At 41.6% G+C, this 17,380-nt stretch overlaps 1 protein-coding gene across 1 annotated transcript; it reads left to right on the plus strand.

Moving 5' to 3' along the window:
* Positions 1-6,447: 6,447 nt before the first annotated feature.
* Positions 6,448-9,631, plus strand: fezf2 (FEZ family zinc finger 2; the record flags this gene model as incomplete). The annotated part of the gene is made up of 4 exons (XM_079156628.1): positions 6,448-7,200; positions 7,560-7,694; positions 7,800-7,932; positions 9,375-9,631. 4 exons carry the CDS (start codon positions 6,448-6,450, stop codon positions 9,629-9,631), a joined length of 1,278 nt encoding a protein of 425 aa, XP_079012754.1.
* Positions 9,632-17,380: the final 7,749 nt, after the last annotated feature.

Below are 17,380 nucleotides of genomic sequence, written 5' to 3' on the forward strand. Positions count from 1 at the left end.
GTGTTGGGTTGTGTTACTTTTAAAAGTACCTTCTTCCATAACAACAATACTGCCTTTAAAAATAACTACGTTAAAGCGTTAGCTACTGAGAAGAGTAAATGGTTACGTTACATCATTACTTTCTATGAAAAGTAACTTATGTTACATCATTACCTCCTGAAAAAAGTAACTTGTTACGTAACAGTATATCGTTACAAAGAAAAGTAACTCCTTACATTACATCGTTGCCTACTGAGAAAAGTACCTCATTAGACTACTTTTACCAAAACTGGAAACCCCCTTTGCGATTCTTTGCACATGTTGGTCCAGAGGGCACATGATCTACTGTACCCTGTACCCTGTACAGTAGATCCAGTACTGTACCCTGTACAGTACTGGATTTGCATTTCACCGTAATGTTATTGTCACAGATGGTGTGAGGAAGCCTGACCGGAGTGGCTTGGAAATAAACACCTTTTGTCTTCTGAACCAAATATCTTGCGTCTGCCTCCGACCACTTTCCAAGAGTGGCCCTGGTACACATGTAACCAAACATATATAAACCAAACAAACAACTTCACTGAATACGACTTTATGAATACAAATACATGTAGATTAACATGTAACACAGCTACAAAACAGCTAACGTGCAAACAGCTACACACCGAAGTTCTTCCCCATAACAGCCGAAGGCACTATATACCATGTAGTGCCCCTCACTACGGACTGATGGAAGCTGTTTGGTGAAAAGTAATATTTTGAAAAGATATTGTCTGTCTATACTTAGATGGAGCCTTCCATCAGCACGATCTAATTCGTACCATGAGTGCAGGCGACACTAAATATTTCCTGCAACAGGTAAGTGACAAAAAGCTATACAATTACAACCATGCTAATACCACATATATCATATATCACAACTAAACTAAATCCATACCTTTAAGATTAAAGGTCTACTTCCCCCCATACTTGGTCTGACCCCATGAGTGTGACAGGCCATGGCGGGTTAGGGTGGGGGGAATGGGGGGTTCAGGAGACCAGGTGAAGACATGACAGGCTGAAAAAACCCTCCACAGCGCATCAGGACGGAAGGTCGGGCTGACAAAAAGACTCCAGTCAAACAGTCCGTTTTGCTGTTCCCAGCACAGACACGCCACATTGCCTTGACGTACCAGGTTTTCCTCTTTGTTGGCACCCCTCGCCAAAAACGTCTTCCTGAGTCTTCTTTCAGAACAGAGGAAGGAAGTGTGCAATCAGCACTTACAGTTTGTGTTGCTGGTTTTGATACAATCAATAAGTAAAAGAACTTAAAGTGTGATTTGATTCGAGAAGGCTAAATAAGATGTCAGATTAATAGATTCTTTGTTTGTCTGTAAAATGTGACGAGTCACACTTCTGACATCAATGTGAATCGACCTCTTGTTTCACATGGGGATGGAACATTCACCTGACCTCCCACCCGCCTTGTCAGTCTTGTAAATGATTAGCTGGATTAAATACCAATTGATTTTGTTGGTTACAAATAACATACTTTTTTCATAGGTATCGCTATGAAAGCTGGATGAGACCAGCCTGTTTCATCTCCAGAAATAATCACGCTAAATATCAGGTCTTCTCAAACAGATTTGCCAGACAGATGAAGTCTTTGTGGAATTGTACCTAAAAGTGCAGAATGAAAGTCTGCCAACACAATGTGCATACAGGAATAATCATAATCAGATCAGGCCTGCAGTATAACATCCAACCTCACAAATACTTTTCACAATTTCCCCCCAAAACGCTTGGTGCCTGAATGTTTAGGTGAAATTAAATGTAACACTGGCAAGATGAAATGAGCCCTTTGGTGGGAGAATTCCCTCCCTAGTCACACGTTCCTGTCTCATTTCCTCTGGTTTAACGTCAGTGAAAGTTGTCACCACGGTTGGAAAGTGTGAGGACAACTGTCTGTGATTTCCTGTGCTGAAATGTGTGAGGCACATTATCAGCATGTTATGTCATCATCAGTAGGTTGACATGCACTTATCGAGGGATACGTGGAGAGATTTGACGTCTCTACATGTCAAACCGTCACCGTCTTATCCTCCTTTCAGAGTCAGAATACCACAGCAGACCACAAGACACACACTGTCCATTTGACTGGAGACAGGGCTTCTTCTCCAAACACTCTGCTACTTTAAAACATCAGAGTCGGATAATCTATAGAGCTGGGTATCAATTTACAATATTGCTATTTCGGTACTCATTTCAAAACAATGATTTGTTTGTAATACTCGTACTTTGTAAAATGTTAACATGTTAAAAAAAAGCCAAAGTTCTTAATTTGAAAGTGATGCTCAACACAAGAAGCCATACTATAGAACATTATTGAGTTGTGATGTCCAGACCTACAGTCTGAACGTCCAGAGCTTTGTGTCCAGGCCGTCCTCCTGGCATGTGGAAGAGTTCGGCCCGTTTGAAAAAATAAAATGTTATTTAAAGAATATAATACACATATTTGTGTTTCAGAGAAAGAAAAGGCTTTACAGTAACTGACTTTGTCCTACATTTTAGGACAAAGCCAGTATGGATTACATGTTGTTCCTTGATGCAGGAGTCACACTTCTGACAAACCAACAAACCAATACCAATACATTGTTGTCAATCACTCCAAAAATACATGGTGAAAGGTGACTGTGGGAGGAAATGAGAGACAAAATGATTTGAATTTTAACAGCCACTTAAAAATTGAATTCATAGCATTAATGTATTTTTCTTCTAAAATCATGTATCTGAATTTATCTGTTCTCAATTCACCTCTTTGAAATTAGAATAGGACATTTCTTGACTGAACCAACTAAAAGGAAAGCAAAAGGTCACCAAAAAAGTCAATTGTCCAACTATAATTTTACAATAAACAGACATGGCACAAAACATGTGCCATGTTTTGTGCCATGTCTTATGTCTTATGTCTTATGTGATAAACATCTATAACATCTATAAAACAAACACAGCTTCCATTCATTTATCCGTGAATCTGTATCCCCAAAACAAACACAATGGAGCAAAGATCCCATAACGCAGATAGATTTAATAATTAGTTTCATTAATACATTCATGACCTGGTCAATGGCAGCTTGACCGTGAACAGAGACCAGGTTATAAACACATGACCAAAAGCCAGCGCTCAGGTCACATGATAACAAAATACGGCATTTTCATGACAACTGAGGAATTGCTGCAGGAAGAAGATAGAAGACATTGCTGAAGACTTGAGTCTAAACTTGGACATTGTGATGAGAGTTATTTATGCCAAGCTATACTTTAGTTGAGTATTTTTATCTCACCTCAGTACTGATTATGTAAACTCTGTGTTGTTCATTATGTAGGGGACAGTGAATGAGTGAACGAGGGACTGTTTGTGGAATGGCTTAAACTGTGCTTATTGTCTAGTCTAACTGAAGGATTTTCACAATAAGAGCAGCTTTCTTTATCCTCTTTAAAAAAAAAAACACAAACATGCTGATTACAGTATTTTATAACGTGGTTTTAATCCTAAATGCTAACAGTGTTACCTTTTATTGCTGACCGGGCTTTCCTGTGACCCTGAAAAAGACAAGAAGTTTTCAAGAATTGATACAAGCGGGACTAAAACAAAGTCTATGACCCAATGAAGACTCTAGATTCAAACTACAAGCTCATAAAATATGCCACTGGCTCCAAATTAGTATATAGTTATTGTATAATTGATTGAAAAAAACAGAGACCATTGAAAACAAATTAATCATTACATTGTTAGGGAAAAGGTTTGCCACATCCTGCCAGTATTTGTGACCGCTGCATGCCTGCAGGCAAGAAGCAAGAGTCCCTTAAATCAATGCTTGAGCTAATTGCTGTTAGAGCTGAATGGAGGGGCCTGGGTGACAGCAATAGGATCAATGTTTATTGTGTGGATGAGCTGCAATTCAGCCTGAATAAACTCAAATTAGAGTAGTTATGCCCTATTTACATATGACAAGACAACAGGCAGTAATCCTTCCATGCTGGGGTGCAGGTGTAAAACAAAACAGAGTAGGGCTGTTTTTGAAGGTTATCAACAGGAAAACTAGTGTTATAGGATGGCAACATGCTGGGCTAAGTATAGACTTATAGGCTGGAGGGGAATCATCACCGTCCTCCACCTACAGCAGGAAACCCACCATGAGTAAAGGTAGTGGAGCAGTCAAAACGGTCGCCAACACAAAAGCTGAGTTTCAGTGGAAAAGCTACATTAATTTTCCCTTTTCTTCATGCGTTAACTTTGTACAAAAGCCTGCTTTAAAATCCAGTTGAACGTCAGTGTTTATGCGGTTTCATAAAACAGCTACAAGTAACTTAAAATGGTTTGAACAAAACAGAATCATGACTTAAATCAACAGACTACAGACTTCAGACATCATGTTCAAACTCACGTTTGAGCATGATGTCTGTTGATTTAAATTACTTTCTTGTAATTTGATGAGAAGATGATTTTAAATTCTGGTGGAAACTGCAAAGTTCAAAGGTACCAGCCATGAAAAGAAACACAACGTCTTAGGTTTGAATAATTCATTCCAAAGCGTGCACAGCTGATTTAATGACACACATTTACAATTTGTGCAGATAATGGGAGTTTAAAATATTAGAAAACACCACAAAGAACAAAAAATAATTGTGACAAAAATCAGAAACATTATCCTTTGGCAGGTGATGAGTTTTTATATCACACAATGATGATGTGATTTATACATGGTGGTACTTATTAAAGAAAACTGTGGTTGTCCCCCGTGCATCCATCCACCCACCCACTCTCATCTGAGAGTCACCGCCATCACAGCGACACATGAAGAGACATACAACATGTTAGTAATGGATGGACTTTTGCTTTGCAGTCTGCAGTAGTCTAAGCGTCCGTTGCTGATCTTCCTGATCAATTAAAGAGCTCGCTAAAAAGAAAAAAGCAACCTGGCAACCAATCTGTAAAACACCGATTTATGCTTTGTACATATAAATCAGTGTTGACAATACTGTTGCTTTTTTCACTGTTTGGTGAGAAAAATCTCACATGGAAATAAGAACATAATTATCCCAAATGTGTTTTGTATATTTTCAGAGACAATATAAAAAGAAGTACCAAGTCAAATGAAATATGTGCATGGCAGATCTACATGGAGGGAATGATGATCATCATCATGAACGTCCTTCATGTCCCTTTATTCCCTCCAGCTCGATGGGAGTCCCTCAGGTGAAATGGCCTGCAAACACATGAATTGAACACGGCCCTCGTGGCGAATAGAAGAGAAGCTGCTGCTCATTGTAACTCCCACACAACACGGTGGATTCCAGCAAACTTCTTGTGTGCCTCTTTAGAGAAGAAAGCCTCTCTTTTCATTTGTCCTTTCTGTCCAAGCTAAGTCTTTTCTTTTTCCTCTCCCTCTTTAATCCGTCCCTCTATTCCAGAAAAAAACACACAAAACCAGGTTCACGCGGTGCTTTAGTGGCTAAAAGTGAAAGAGCTTGTGTTTTTCTTTTTTCCCTCTTTGCGCTGAGTTGAGCCTTGAATCGCTCTGGAAAATTGCTTCTTTTGAATAGAGGGAAGGAGGAACAACGTTTAATAGGATCCAAAGGGAGTCTCTGCTCTTAAACAGGTGGAAATTGGACGTCCTCGAATTTTATACAAATAGTAAGTAAGTATATAAGCCGGCGTGGAAAAGGAGGGATCGCATCTCCGAGGATTAGCAGAGGATTTGTTCTCCTGAAAAAATGTCCCCAAGTGGAAAAAAAAAAAAAAAAAGATGAAGTGTCTTAAACCAAATGAAAGCAGGAAAGTTGATCAACTTTTCAAATGCGCGTTAACGATGAAAACACAATTATGATAATAATATTTCCACCTATTTCTCTAGAGGGAAATGGTTTCATATGTATGTGCAGGTTGGTGAGGGCGTCTCCCTGTCACCCAGTTAAGAGTTCGGGTGCCCGCTGATGTCAGGAGACAGTGATCCGGGCTGAGGAGGGCGGGCGCTGCCAACATGTGACAGAGAGCAGTCTGCTGGTTTCTCCACACTCATCTGACCACTGAAGAGGTAAACTCCAACCCCGACTCAACTCCATGCTCTCGCATTGTTTGGGAGCTCCGACTACAACATTTTCTTTTTTTTGTCTTTTTTTCCTCCTCCTCTTCTTCTCCCTAACGAGCTAATGTCCTGTTAATGTTGTGTGCGCTAGTTAATGAGCATTAATCCATCACCCCTGGATGCTATTGTTGGGGGGGGGGGGGGGGGGGGGGGGTGGCCATTTGAATGCAAATTCGTGACACTGTGACAGCAAGGTGCTTATTAAACTGATGTGTCCTCCTGTCTTTTCTGCCGGGAGCTCAGGAGAGTGAAAAGACGCGGGCCAGCTGAAGGAGCGGGTCGGACTCACACTAAGTTCTGCTCTGCTGCGAACTAAACAAAAAACTGCAACAACAAAAAAATGGCAAGTTCTGCTTCCTTGGAGACGGTAATGTCCAGCGGTAGGACAGGCCCGTCCGCGGCTCCCAAGACCCTCGCCTTCTCCATAGACCGGATCATGTCCAAGAGCTCGGAGCCGAGGGGGAGCGCGGAGGAGCGGTCCGAGGGGAAGAAGCTGCTGGGGCTCTGCTCCCCGATCCCCTGCGTGTTCCCGCTGCAGCCCTTCAGCTACGACCTGCAGGCCAAGGCGCTTATGAACTATTCGGAGCTGTGGAGAGCCAGTTTCAGGGGGACTTTTTGTGGTTCCGCAGCCGCGCCGTGCAAAGGGAACTGCGGGATGTGCGGAAAAGCGGAGTCGGGCTTGAAGCAGCCGCTGCTGACGTCGGGGAGCCGGGTGGTGAAACCGCAGGTCATCCACCAGGCCGTGGCCGTGCCCAACGGCGGCTCGCTGTACTATCTCAATTACCTGGACTCCGCGTACCAGCAGTCGGAGCTGTTGGCCGGACACTGGTTCTCCAACCCGCAGGCCCAGGCCTCTCTGTCGGCGCACCACAGACTTTTGCTGGAGAACGCCAAACTTGCTGCGGTGGGATCCGAGAAGCTGCCCACACCACAGTACCCCCACAAGGAACGTCTGCCGGGGCAGCTGGACCAGATAGTGAAGGAGAACCACGGCCTGAGCGCCGAGAAGAACGGCGTAAAGACGCACAGCAAACTCAGCACCAGCGCTGCAGACGGGAAACCCAAAAACTTCACGTGTGAAGTGTGTGGAAAGGTAACTTGTTTTTTTGCATTTTTTTACGTGTATAAAATATACATACTTCGTTATAAAGGGATTTTAGAACTCTAAAGTACAGTCCCCCCACAATATTATTGTTATTATTATTAATAATAATTATTATTAATATTAATAATAACAGCAAATTGTTACTATTAAATATGATCATTTTAAATTAAATGATATCCCAATGTTTCTGATTAAAACGAAACATTAAATTAAATAACAAAAAATGAACCAGTTTCAATTGTAAATTAAAATCTAAATGAGATCATTTTTATTTGTGAGCGCTCTGACTCAAACTCGCTGGTGTTTTGTCTAAATGATCATTCATATCCTCGGTGTTTCCGTGTCAGGTTTTTAACGCGCATTACAACCTGACCAGACACATGCCGGTGCACACCGGGGCCCGGCCCTTCGTGTGCAAAGTGTGCGGTAAAGGATTCCGGCAGGCAAGCACGCTGTGCAGACACAAGATCATTCACACACAGGTGAGACGCAGCGCACGCGAATTTTTCATCCATCCGGTCCTGGTTTTAAAAAATCCTACATTTGATTTGATTTTGTTTTAACATATTTTTTTTTTTCCTGTTCAGGAAAAGCCTCATAAATGCAACCAGTGTGGGAAGGCGTTCAACAGGAGCTCCACGCTCAACACTCACGTGCGGATCCACGCCGGCTACAAACCTTTCGTCTGTGAGTTCTGCGGGAAAGGTTTCCACCAGAAAGGTATACGATCCGCCGGATGCCATATTTCAAATGAATTTAAATGAGCATTATCCACGTTGGGCAGCTTGTAGGTATTGTTGTCGTATTGTTGCCTATAACGGTTCATATATTCCGATGCTCTGCGCTCCAGAGCCTGTATATAAAGCGATACTCCTTTATTTCCCTCTAATGTTAGCTCCTAAAATGTATTTTCAAACCGACAAAAAACAACTTCTGCCTTTGATGAGATGATTATTTCCGATCTTGACATAATGTTTATTACATCACTGTGCTGCTGGAGGACGGTATTGTCTTCGTCTCCTAATATAATATTACGCTCTCTTCATATCATGCTGACAGAAGGCTGTCAGTATTTAAAATTGTCATTTTAAATATGTCATCACGTGCAGTATTTCCTTGCCTTTATTTGGGCCTCTAAACAATGACAGCTTATACTTTAGTTCACTGTGAAGGAATCCTCGGAGTCTGGACTGGAAGCAGCACCATATGCTGCCGCTCCAAGTTATCTGTGAGCGGAATGAAGGGGGGAATAATTGCAGGCCCGCCGATGAGTGTGATGCGATCAGTGTAAATAGGACATGTCACTTTCCGCGGACTAATTCTCCTCCAAAGACGGCAGCATTTGCTCTGGGTCAGCTGCGAGACCTCGCAAAGATGAGAATCAGGGCTTTTTTTCTTCGTCGAGTTGTCGCTAAGCTTGATTCTGACAAAGTTTGACAACTTCTTGACTTCCGACACACAAAACCCTGATTACTGAGGAGACAGAGCCTCTAACTTCACAATGAACCGCTGACCTTGGCGGGAGGGCGTAGAGAAGGAAAAGAGGCCTCTTGCATCTTCACTTTCTTGTAGATTCCCAGTAAACAGTCTCACTTTCCCTCCTGCTTTTCTTCAGCCCTCCTTTAAAAAGATCGTGCCTCTGTTCTAGTTATTTCAACTGTGATCTCCCCGTGGGGACATCTGCCAGTGGACATCAGTCCATCCATTCAGTGATTTGAGCTTTTCTTCAATCAAGCATCATTAACTTCTTTGTTTTTAGAAGAAGAAAAGTCAGGAAACCATGTGGAATTATTTTTAAATAATCCAGATGATTTCACAGACTGGTTAATAATTCATAAGATTCATAAGTGGTTTATTTGTGCTGTTCTGTTTGGTATGCAGTGATTGTTTTTATCGATCACATGTCTTGGAGAAAGAAACGTGTTTCACAGCCTGTATGTAATGGAATGTCCTTATTATTACATTGTTATTCACACCTGTAACAAAATAACCAAACAGTTCCAACTTCTCCATGAAATACTTTTGGGTTGGCCAGAATAAATGTTAAAACATGACTTGACTTTTCTCACTATTTTTTTATATTTTATGATGAAACTTTAAAGAATTAAATCATAATCAATGAGGAAAATCATTGTTCATTATTCCTTTTCTTCGTCTCCCAGGAAACTACAAGAACCACAAGCTGACGCACAGCGGGGAGAAGCAATACAAGTGCTCCATCTGCAACAAGGCCTTCCACCAGGTCTACAACCTGACCTTCCACATGCACACACACAACGACAAGAAGCCCTTCACCTGCGCCACCTGCGGTAAGGGCTTCTGCCGCAACTTTGACCTGAAGAAACACATCCGGAAGCTGCACGACAGCGTCTTCACGGCGCCCACGGAGGCCTCCAGAGAGAGGGATCTGCAGAGCTGAGGCACGCCTGAGTCCTCATAACACAGTTTAGTACACTCCACCTGGGACTGTTGGGCCCCTGAGAGACTGGCTGCTGTGCTGCATCTGTGGCCACGTTGAACAGCTTTCGAATGTCCAGAGAGGTCGTCCAATAAAATTGGACAAAATCACTTAAAGGGAACTGTGGTCATCCTATAAGATTCAGGATCCTGTGATCCTGTGATACTTATCACTGTAGGATTATGAGGCTGCCCACATAGAAGGGACAAACATGGGAGAGATCCTCGGTTTCCACGATGGAACTGTAAATAATAGGTTATGGAAATAATACAAAAAAATGTTATTTAAACTGTGGATCATTGCCATGTTGTGTATTTCACAGAAAAAACAAGTTAATGTGAATAAATAAGTTATAACTTATAATGAAAACTGAATGTTTGAGCCATGTTGTTTCTGTTTTTTGAAGGCATTTGAAAATAAAAAATGAAGACATATGATGAAAGTGGTGTTGGCTACGTTCAGAAACATTAGTGTTCACAGTTTAGAAAACTCAGGAACTAATTCAAACACATTATCAGAAAAGAAAGTAAGAGCATGAACATTAACATGAGAAAGAGTAAATACACAATGACAATTATGAAATAAATAACTGAAACAACAGCACAACCTGTTAGATTTGTGAGCTGCTGTTTTCTTATTCCTTTATCATTTTCTTCTCTTCTGTTGATTTCTTTGTGATGTGGTTGTGTTAGACCAACAATCTACATGCCAGAATGAGACAGCTTCAAGACACACAAAACTGTGTATATAACTGTCATCAGTTCTATACATATTTCATAGAACATATAATGACAGTAAGGGGATTAATTACATTATGTTACTTTATTTAGCTGACGCTTTTATCCAAAGCTACTTACAATAATTCAGCCGCGTGTCCATTCTACCAGGACTAAAATCATGGAACCTGATCAAATGAACATCAAACATTCAGATGAAGATATTTTATTTGTACATTTCTTTATATTTCATGATGCAGTCAAAGCAGATGAGTGTGATGTAGTTTCTGCAGTCCTGATGTCATTGGAGAACTGGTTCCACCAAACAGTCCGGACTATTCTAAAAATGATTTAAACAAATTAAAACAAAAATAATATAACACAACGCATACAAAAACACATGTATAATAATTATGTTCATAGTCACTTCCAGAGTTTAGCATTCCCCCATGAGCAAGCACAATAGGCCTATATATGTATATATATATATATATATATATTATGATTATGAATATGATAATGATTATGTTTATAATAATTTACAGTGATCTTTGTGGGTGTTATTTTGAAGTGTTGTTAGAACACATATAGACTCACATATAGACTCAGTCACTGTATGCTCTGCAGCCACTTTGCTTCACCATTTATTGAGAGACACGATCTTAATAATGGAGCATTTACACTTGACTTCGGCGTAATGGCGCAAATGATCGGAGATAACATGGACCCTTGAAAGCGAATTACATTAAACAGCCCAACGGTGGGGGGAGGGTTGATTGGGGAGGGGGGAGTAGCTTACTGTCGCATCCGGAGCCCTTCATCAGACTGGGAGATAATGGAGCACTCAGGCCGCAGCTCCTCATCTGGGCCTCCGTGTTAATAGAGCACAAGTTATTCTCCTCACGGCTCCTGGAACAATATTATCCCTGCACACATTCTGTGGAGAGGCAGATCCGTGCTCCCAAATGGCGCTCTTTCTATTAACAGCCAATTAGCGCTCAGCCGGCCCGGCCGGGCCTACAGAAGCCCGGCCGGGCTAATACTGCCAGATGAATGCCCCGCTTCATCGGCTGAAATGAGGGAGACATGTGGAGAACAGTGAACCTTGTTGTAGCTCCAACAGCTTTCAAATGAAATGATTTCAACGTCCAGAGTTAAGGAAAGTAAAGGCTCTGTGGGATGGAAACATGGTTTACAATGTGCTGCAGATGATGATGATGAGAAGCTTGTTGGATTTCTCGATTTCTTGATCAAGTCTCTGGAGTCATAACCACTCAAAAGAGTTATACATTCATTTTACTGTTAAATTATCAAAACATAATACAAAAAGAATGAATTAAATAAGACAATTAAATAAAAAATATTCCAAAAATAAAAATACATTTCGAGTTGACTTCCAGCTGATGACGTGTCTCTCTCCTCATGTGTCTGCGTGCACACTTCTCCTCAATGATCTCTCGGTGTTACCCACATGGCACGGAGGGGACAATGTGATCTACATGAGGCAACTTGTATCTACAGCGATGAGTGCGGTGACAACCAGACAAAAAACCGCGCACGCAGCAGCCGTGTGTGTGCACGTGTGTGTGCACCTGCGTGCTGTGAGCACGGAGACAAACAATGTCGGGGGGGCAGTAAACAAGCTAAAGGAGAACAGGTTGCCCTTTTCTCCGCGCTGCCCCCTGCACCTCTCTGCAACATCTGAGCAACCGCCGCACTATCCGCAAACACGTTGAGAGGCGGGGGGAGGCGGAGGTCGGGAGGGAGCGCGGGAGCGCGCGCTAATCGGCTGTCAACAACGTGAGGACATCTTTCTTTTGCTCTCCCCGCCACCGGGGGGATCACCGGGGATTCAGGCAATTTACGGGCCACAAAGGAGCTCGTTTGAGACAGGAGGAGAAGAAAAGAGAGAGGCGGACTTTTGTCTAGCCGATTGAATTGATTGTAAATGGGAGATTAGCGAGGAGCGTCAGCAGCGGCCCGTAAGGGCCCGGTCGAGGAGGAGGGAGAGAAAGGGACCAATTAAGTCTACCAAATGTTAACTTACATCAGTTTCCCCTCAGTTTAGCCCACATGAAATTCCAATTAAAGCGTCCTCTTTGGGAGCGGGAGGAGGGGTGACAGTTAGTGTCCTACAACTTGCAGACACCGTTCCCACAACATCTGGTAGCATTAGGCTCTGCCATCTATATGCTCACATGTTATACTTCCACCTATTTAGATTATGGAACAAACAACAGAAATCACAAGGCACTCGGTGATCAATACAAACTTATTAGAGGATGATATCAATCCAATTTTAAAAGACAACAAAAGAAGAACTTTTACAGTTCTACGAAAATAAATCATTTCACATGTAATAAAGTAAAGAAAAGGCCCACTGAGGTCTAAATCACACAAACAGTCAATGTGTTAACTTGTTGAGTGGAGCTTTTTATAATAATAATGCGTTTTATGTCTACAGTTGCATACAAAGTGTTTGGGTATCGGTGACAGTGTTAAAGGGTTGAGTTCAATGTTTATTACAATGTTTATTTGTGTTGATCAGCCTTTAACGTTCTGTGAATGTTGTTGAGGACATTTCTCCAGAATGTTCTTTGTTACATATTGTGAGTGTAACACATGTTCTATGAACCATTGAGCAGAACATGTTCTGTTGGTGGTGCGATGCTCTGACAGCAACACAGTGAGGATGTCTTGTGTCCAGAGCACAGGTTTATAGACCCCCTGTATGAAAAGAACGGTGTGTTGGAATCATGTCTCATTGCTATGCTAGCATGTTTTATGACTGAGCAGTGGTTGTCCTGTAGGCTCTGTAATCTCCATCCATTTTTAGATTGGCGCCTTTTAAGGGTAAATGGTGAAAAGAAAGAAGATATGAAGTTTCATCCCATCAGTTAGATTGTATTCACTTGTATTTTTTATGCTAGCAGCAGACTGCAAAGTTAATATTGAGATACAATTCAGCTTAGTGGCTTGGACTGTCCTGAGCAGCCCCAACCCCACCACAACCCAGCCCTCGTTAGGGGAGCACAATGAGCCTCCCGGATTCATTGTAAAGTGCTGAGGGGTTAATGAGCAGTGGCTTCTCCACTCTCTGGCTCTGTTCCTGCTTTAAACCAGAGGCAGTTGAAAGGACGGAGGATGAAGCGGCGACAATGGAGTTTAGACCTGTTGAGATGTCATGTTTAAAAACACATTTATGTTACATTTCTTATAAGCACATTTGACATTATGTTTACCAAAGAATGCGCTGTCATTGACCCTGATTTGGCTTCAGAAACGTAGCCAACAGGCCGTGAATGTGGCGGGGCTCAGTGCTGAGGGATCCGGGGTGTGATGCATGGAAATGAGCCACTCAAGAAGCAGCCGAACACACAGATTAAAATGGAACAGCCGCGGCATTCACTCGCACCTCATTTAGATTCTTTTACAGAGTCAACCCCAGGCCTTTCTCCACCAAAAACCTCATCAGGATGTCTTAAAGACGGCGGCGAGCAGCTTGTCCCTGGGATGTGCCTACCCGCCTGCCTTGGCATGTCAAGGGCACGGTGGGCCAGGAGTGGCTGTGAGGGGAAGTGATGGGCTGCTGGGAACTGAGCAGGGAGGGAGCTCTCAGCGCTGATCTGTTGTAAGAATCCATTCTCTGACCTCCGTCTATCTGGACTGTAGCTCCAGGCAGATGAGCTGAGGGGAAACCTTCATCTCTCGTGGGTGGAGGAGGAGGAGGAGGAGGGTGAGCCGTCACTGACAGTGTTTGAACCATTTCATGACCAAAAACATCCTAAGATGTGCAAGTATTGACTGCTCTACTGTCACATATGTTCTCGTCGGGGCGTAAGATCCTCTAAAACAACACTTTGACCACTTCTGGCGCTTTAGGCCTCGCTGATAAAAGAGAGCTGAATTGAAACAAAATAATTTGCCAGCAATTTTGCCAACCAATTAATTGTTTTAATCATTGATTAAGCACAGCTGGCAAACATCCGTCGGTGAAATAGAAACAGCTCTGAGGTGTTAGGGCTGCCTCTGTTAATCTACGATTTCTGTCATGGGCATTTTCCACTATTTTTATTTTTGACATTTTATAGACTTAATTGATCAATTGATAAAAAATATGAATATATATAAAGTTATAAATAAATACAAAAGAAATTGACATATTGAACAATAATCAAAACTGTAGCACATTTTCTTGCACCAGAGAGAGATGTAGTCAATCATACATAGGCCAAAGATGAATCTGAATCAGATGAATCGGATCCCGTTAGAACATAACAAATGCTTAGGATGATGTACATTATATATATATGAAAATGTAATTCTTCACGTTTGAAATTGACCTTTTTTTTGGCTCCTTTATGATATAATTCTATCTCAGCAAGATGTGCATTTTATCACATTTCATTTGTACTAAATAATATTTTGTAAGGTTTCATTTATAGTTTAACTCATTTTCATGGTGCTTCTAAAAAGTGTATTATTAAACACATTGAGAGACCCCACAGGGTCACACGTCTGCAGATGAACACAGAGAAGAAGAGCATGTGCAAACAAATCTCTTCATTTGTTCCTCAGCAATAGGATCTTATCTCCCTCAGATAACGAGACAGTAAAACCAGCCCTGTCTTACTGTCTCGTTATCTCTTTTTACCCGTTTTAATTGTTTTTTAATCAAAGCACAGGCTGTTGGCTGTTCCTGTTTTTGCCACGCTGCAAGCCATCAATTTAATGTAGCTATTAACTTTATAAAGAATTATTGTAGATCTGAAACCAGATAATACCAGATATCCACGACTGGAAAGAAGAGCTTATTTTTTATGGCTCATTTTGTGCATGAAAACATATGGCCATCAGATGTAGTAGGCCTGCAGTGTAAACAGGGCCTTAAACACACTGAGTCCCACAGATGAATGTGTATTAGATGTGCAATCATATTGGGTTACACTAACAGAGTCAGTAACTTTTGGGTCTGCTATTGGACACCATAACAAAATCAAACAGTAATATTTAGTACGATTTATTTGTAAAAAACAAACAAAAAAAGTATGAAATGATGCCGACAAGACAAATCAACACACACACACACACACACACACACACACACACACACACACACACACACACACACACACACACACACCACAGTCTATTCAAATATGCATCTCTTTGTCCAGCTAATTACAAGCAAATTAATTTGATCATCTGCCGCTGCAAAGCAGGGAGCCATTTTCCCCATCACGCTCCGGCTGCACTCACATCTTCTCTAGTGGCATTAGAGCCGTGTGTCTTTGTCAGGGAGGATCAGTTGATTTGGGGATGTCCGGTGCCACGGTTAATCCTTTTGACCTGACCCGGCCCTGCTGGGAAACGGCCTCTCCTCCTTCACTTCAGGCCACCGTGTGAGTGATGAAGCACTCTGCTCGCTCACACAATTAAAAGACCCCCTCAAAGTAAATGAAACTCCACATGATGCTACGAGATGAGCATTCACTGTAAACAAATTAAATAACAGCAACAACATCTTTTCATGCTTAAATAATGCTGATAATATACTGTAGAAAGTGACTAAAGTCAGACAATGAAAGCAGCGGTTCTGAGGTAGAAGTGTAGATTTGAGCTGCTGTAGATAGATTTAGCATTGTTTACTTCACTGGTTCTTTATTTTACTTACAGGGATCATCTCTTAATTAATGTACTATATCTGAATTGGTCGCTTTCACTTGTGATTGACAGTTTGTTACAAAGCTTTTGAAGTTGTTTTGTCAGGGATTTAACATTTCTGTTGGACAGATCATCCAGGATCACTGATGTTAGGTTTAGTTGAGCCAGGCTAAGCCAACAAGAGGCTGACTGAGATGAACTCGCTTCGTGATGAATGAGTTGTGGAAACATTCACTTGCAGGGCAACACATCACAATTTTTTTTTTCATTTCATCATAAAAACATCATGAATTATGACCAATAGCCGGAGAACAAAGGGATGTCTTCAAACTGCCTGTTCATTTTGAACACAAAGCTATTCAATTTACAGTTATGTAAAAAAGCTGTAAAAGCTGTCCTCACCTTTGAGAATCTGGAGCTAGTGTTTGTTAAATGAACTTATGGACTCAGGTCAAGTTTTGAATCCAGATTGAAAACATTTCTCTTTTTGTGCCGATTATTTTTGTACATATTGCTTAACTTTTAATGATATTATTCAGTTTAGTTACTGTTTTATGCACTTCGTTTTAATCATATCTTCTTCATGGATGTTCCTTTTTGTTCTAATAAAAATTACGTTACCATGCAGCCCACACTAACGGCACTTACTGAAGGAATGTTATCATATTTTTGTAAAAATAAAAAAGTGAAACCACAGATGCATACAGAAGGGCGTGTGTGTTTGAAGTATATATCCAGGATGTTAAACTGGTTGAGCAGTGAAAACAGATTAAAATGATAAAGAGAGAAGCTAAAGCTACAGATCACAGTGTAAAAGTGAACCACCACATCACCTGGAGATCCAGGTCATCCAGACAATGACATGAAGGAACAACAGTGTTCCTGTAAAACTGAGTAGGTCTTTATTCAATCATTAAAAAGCTAAAGCAGAATATGTATACATTCAGTATGCCTTCAGTAGCTAGCTTAGCATAGAAGTGCTAATGCTAGTTAAGGATGTGCTAACGTACTCTGCTAACGTTAGCTCCACAGGTTGTTCGGTAGAAACGTAACATTTAGAAACATATACCTCCTTCAACCTCTGGGTAACGAGTATCACTTAAACGTTTAACAAGCTCCAAAATCCACTAAACCAGCCTGAACATGAGGAACATCTGAAACAACTGATGAGTCTGTGGAGCAGAGCCTGATAGTTGTAGGACCCTGGTCAGAGCTGAGAGCCTCCCACCGCCAACACTCCCGGACATTGAGGCTCGTAGTTCGGTTCCACTGTCAAATCGAGTGTTTGAGGGCTCTCTCAAACACTCGATGAGCCCTTTATCCACACTTT

Source organism: Pholis gunnellus, assembly GCF_910591455.1.
Source record: "Pholis gunnellus genome assembly, chromosome: 3".
In the NCBI taxonomy this organism is placed as follows: domain Eukaryota; kingdom Metazoa; phylum Chordata; class Actinopteri; order Perciformes; family Pholidae; genus Pholis; species Pholis gunnellus.